General features: G+C 40.2%; 1 protein-coding gene across 1 annotated transcript; it reads right to left on the bottom strand.

The window, feature by feature from the left end:
* Positions 1–1,153: 1,153 nt before the first annotated feature.
* LOC107479213 (uncharacterized) lies at positions 1,154–2,423 on the bottom strand. Its single transcript, XM_016099353.1, has 3 exons — positions 1,898–2,423; positions 1,398–1,780; positions 1,154–1,276 (listed from the first exon to the last, which is right to left on the bottom strand). Exons 1-3 carry the CDS (start codon positions 2,421–2,423, stop codon positions 1,154–1,156), a joined length of 1,032 nt encoding a protein of 343 aa, XP_015954839.1.
* Positions 2,424–3,579: the final 1,156 nt, after the last annotated feature.

Here is a 3,579-nt window from a genome sequence, read left to right as displayed (position 1 = left end):
GTAAGTAATTGATGCATAAATCCACTTCCGGGGCCTACTTGGTGTATGCTTGGGCTGAGCTTGAGTAATTCACGAGCTGGGGCATCTCTTGGAGTTGAACTCTGGGTTATGACGTGTTTTGGGCGTTCAACTCTGGATCATGACGTTTTTCTGGCGTTTTACTCCAGACAGCAGCGTGTACTTGGCGTTTAACGCCAAGTTACGTCGTCATTCTTCAAATAAAGTATGGACTATTATATATTTCTGGAAAGCCCTGGATGTCTACTTTCCAAAGCCGTTGAGAGCGCGCCAATTGGAGTTCTGTAGCTCCAGAAAATCCATTTCGAGTGCAGGGAGGTCAGAATCCAACAGCATCAGCAGTCCTTTTGTCAGCCTTCTTCAGAGTTTTGCTCAAATCCCTCAATTTCAGTCAGAATTTACCTGAAATCACAGAAAAACACACAAACTCATAGTAAAGTCCAGAAATGTGAATTTATCATAAAAACTAATGAAAACATCCCTAAAAGTAGCTTAAACTTACTAAAAACTATATAAAAATAATGCCAAAAAGCGTATAAATTATCCGCTCATCAGTGGTCAACTACCTTGTTCTCTGCTCCGCTCCTATCTTTAATCTTAAGATCAAATTCTTAGAGCAGCAGGATCCACCTTATTAGTCTGGGCTTAGATTCTTGTTTGGTAAGCAAGTATTTGAGTGCTGCATGATCAGTGAACACAATTACTTTTGAGCCAATGAGATATGATCTAAACTTATCAAAAGCAAAAACTATGGCTAAAAGTCCTTTCTATGTGGTGGTATAGTTCCTTTGATTCTCATTAAGGATCTTGCTAGCATAGTAAATAACATGTACTAGCTTATCTTTTCTCTGTCCTAGAACAACACCAACAGAAAAATCAGATGCATCACACATTAGTTCAAAGGGAAGATCCCAGCTTGGTGGTGCTATAATAGGTGTAGAGGAGAGTTTCTTTTTGAGTTCATCAAAGGCTACCATGCATTCTCTATCAAAAACAAATGGAGTATTTGAGACAAGTAGGTTGCTAATGGGTTTTGCAATCTTTGAAAAATCTTTGATAAACCTCCTATAGAACCCAGCATGTCCCAAAAAGCTTCTGATTGCTTTGACATTGCAAGGTGGAGGTAATTTTTCAATTACTTCCACTTTTGCTTGTCTACTTCTATACCATCTTTTGAAATCTTGTGACCAAGAACCACCGCTTTAGTCACCATAAATGGCACTTCTCCCAGCTTAAAACCAGGTTGGTTTCTTGACACCTTTTTAGCACAAAAGCAAGATGGTATAGGCAATTAGAATATGATTTCCCAAACACAGAGAAGTCGTTCATAAATACTTCTATGAACTTCTCAATCATATCTGAAAAAATGGAGAGCATACATCGTTAGAATGTTGCAGGTGCATTGCACAATCCAAAGGGCATTCTCCTATAAGCAAAGACACCATATGGGCAAGTAAATGAAGTTTTTCTTGATCCTTAGTGTCTACAACAATTTGATTGTAGCCCGAATATCCATCCAGGAAGCAATAATACTCATGTCCTACCAATCTTTCAAGCAGCTGGTCCATAAAGGGTAGGGGAAAGTGATCCTTCCAGGTGGCTTCATTAAGTTTCCGGTAGTCAATGCACATGCGCCATCCAGTCACTGTCCTTGTGGGTATCAATTCATTCTTCTCATTTGCCACAACAATGTTCCCTCCTTTCTTTGGGAGTACTTGCACCGGGCTTACCCAAGGGCTAACTGAGATGGGGTAGATCACCCCTGCTTACCACAATTTCAACACTTCTTTCTGAACCACTTCATTCATAGTTGGGTTTAGCCTTCTTTGTTGTTGTCTTGAGGGTTTGGCATCCTCTTCATGTAAGATTTTATGCATACACATTAAAGGACTAATCCCCTTTAAATCTGTAAGTGTCCAGCCTATGGCATCCTTGTGTTGCCTCAACACTTGGATAAGTTCCTCTTCTTGTTCCTTACTCAGACTTGAATTTATGATTACTGGGTAAGTGTTGTTAGCACCCAGATATGCATATTTCAAGTTGGGTGGTAAGGCTTTCAGCTCTAGTTTTGGTGACTCTACATCTTTGTTATCTGTGGTAGTTGGCATGATTGAGTTACTCATGGTTGTTTGTGGTAGTTCTCCATCTGGTGCTTGTTCAAGCTCAATGCTTTCTCCACATTGTTCTTCTTCCATGACTTCTTGAACTATCTGTTCCGTGGTGTCTACCAGCATGCATTCTCCTATGGATTCTTTAGGGTAACTCTTTGCTTTAAAGACGTCGAAGACCATTTTCTCTTCATGCAATCTCAAGACTAGTTCTCCTTTCTGCACATTAATGATGGCTCTAGCAGTATCTAGAAATGGTCTTCCTAAGATAATTGATGTGTTGGCCTCTTCTTCCATGTCCAGCACAACAAAATCAGCAGGGAAAATGAATTCTCATACTTTCACTAGCAAGTCTTCCACCACCACATGTGGAAACTTAAATGTTCTGTCAGCCAATTAGAGTGCCATTCTTGTTGGCTTGGCTTTCTCAATCTTCATCCTTCTCATCATGGTTAGGGACATAAGATTTATGCTAGCTCCCAAATCAAACAAAGCTTTCTCAATAGTGATGTCCCCTATGATGTAGGGGATTTGAAAACTTCCTGGGTCTTTTAGCTTTTGAGGCAGCTTCTTCTGTATGATGGTGCTACATTCCTGATGAGCGGATAATTTATACGCTTTTTGGCATTGTTTTCATATAGTTTTTAGTAAGTTTGAGCTACTTTTAGGGATGTTTTCATTAGTTTTTATGTTAAATTCACATTTCTGGACTTTACTATGAGTTTGTGTGTTTTTCTGTGATTTCAGGTAAATTCTGACTGAAATTGAGGGAATTGAGCAAAACTCTGAAGAAGGCTGACAAAAGGACTGCTGATGCTGTTGGATTCTGACCTCCCTGCACTCGAAATGGATTTTCTGGAGCTACAGAACCCCAATTGGCGCGCTCTCAACGGCGTCGGAAAGTAGACATCCAGGGCTTTCCAGCAATATATAATAGTCCATACTTTATTCGAAGAATGACGACGTAACTTGGCGTTAAACGCCAAGTACACGCTGCTGTCTGGAGTTAAACGCCAGAAAAACGTCATGATCCGGAGTTAAACGCCCAAAACACGTCATAACTCAAAGTTTGACGCCAAGAAATGCCTTAGCTCGTGGAATGATCAAGCTCAGCCCAAGCATACACCAAGTGGGCCCCGGAAGTGGATTTATGCATCAATTACTTACTCATGAAAACCCTAGGAGCTAGTCTAGTATATATAGGACATTTATCTATTGTATTAGACATCTTTTGACCACTTTAAGTCCTGGATCATTCGGTCACTTGATCATGGAGAGGGCTGGCCATTCGGCCATGCCTGAACCCTTTGCTTATGTATTCTCAACGGTGGAGTTTCTGCACACCATAAATTAAGGGTGTGGAGCTCTGCTGTACCTCAAGTATTAATGAAATTCTATCTTCTTTTATTCAAATCTCTCTTATTCTTATTCCAAGATATTCATTCGTACCCAA

Source organism: Arachis duranensis, chromosome 3, assembly GCF_000817695.3.
Source record: "Arachis duranensis cultivar V14167 chromosome 3, aradu.V14167.gnm2.J7QH, whole genome shotgun sequence".
Classification (NCBI taxonomy): domain Eukaryota; kingdom Viridiplantae; phylum Streptophyta; class Magnoliopsida; order Fabales; family Fabaceae; genus Arachis; species Arachis duranensis.
This window is presented reverse-complemented; position numbering and strand designations above follow the sequence as displayed.

What these genes read in the sequence shown, in the direction of transcription:
- LOC107479213 (XM_016099353.1), bottom strand. Translation starts at nt 2,423, where the DNA reads ATGGAAGAAGAGGCCAACACATCAATTATCTTAGGAAGACCATTTCTA. An exon ending in GGGGATTAGTCCTTTAATGT is followed by an intron (nt 1,781 to 1,897) that starts GTATGCATAAAA and finishes TGTGGTAAGCAG; the next exon opens with GGGTGATCTACCCCATCTCA. An exon ending in ACCTGCAACATTCTAACGAT is followed by an intron (nt 1,277 to 1,397) that starts GTATGCTCTCCA and finishes TGTGCTAAAAAG; the next exon opens with GTGTCAAGAAACCAACCTGG.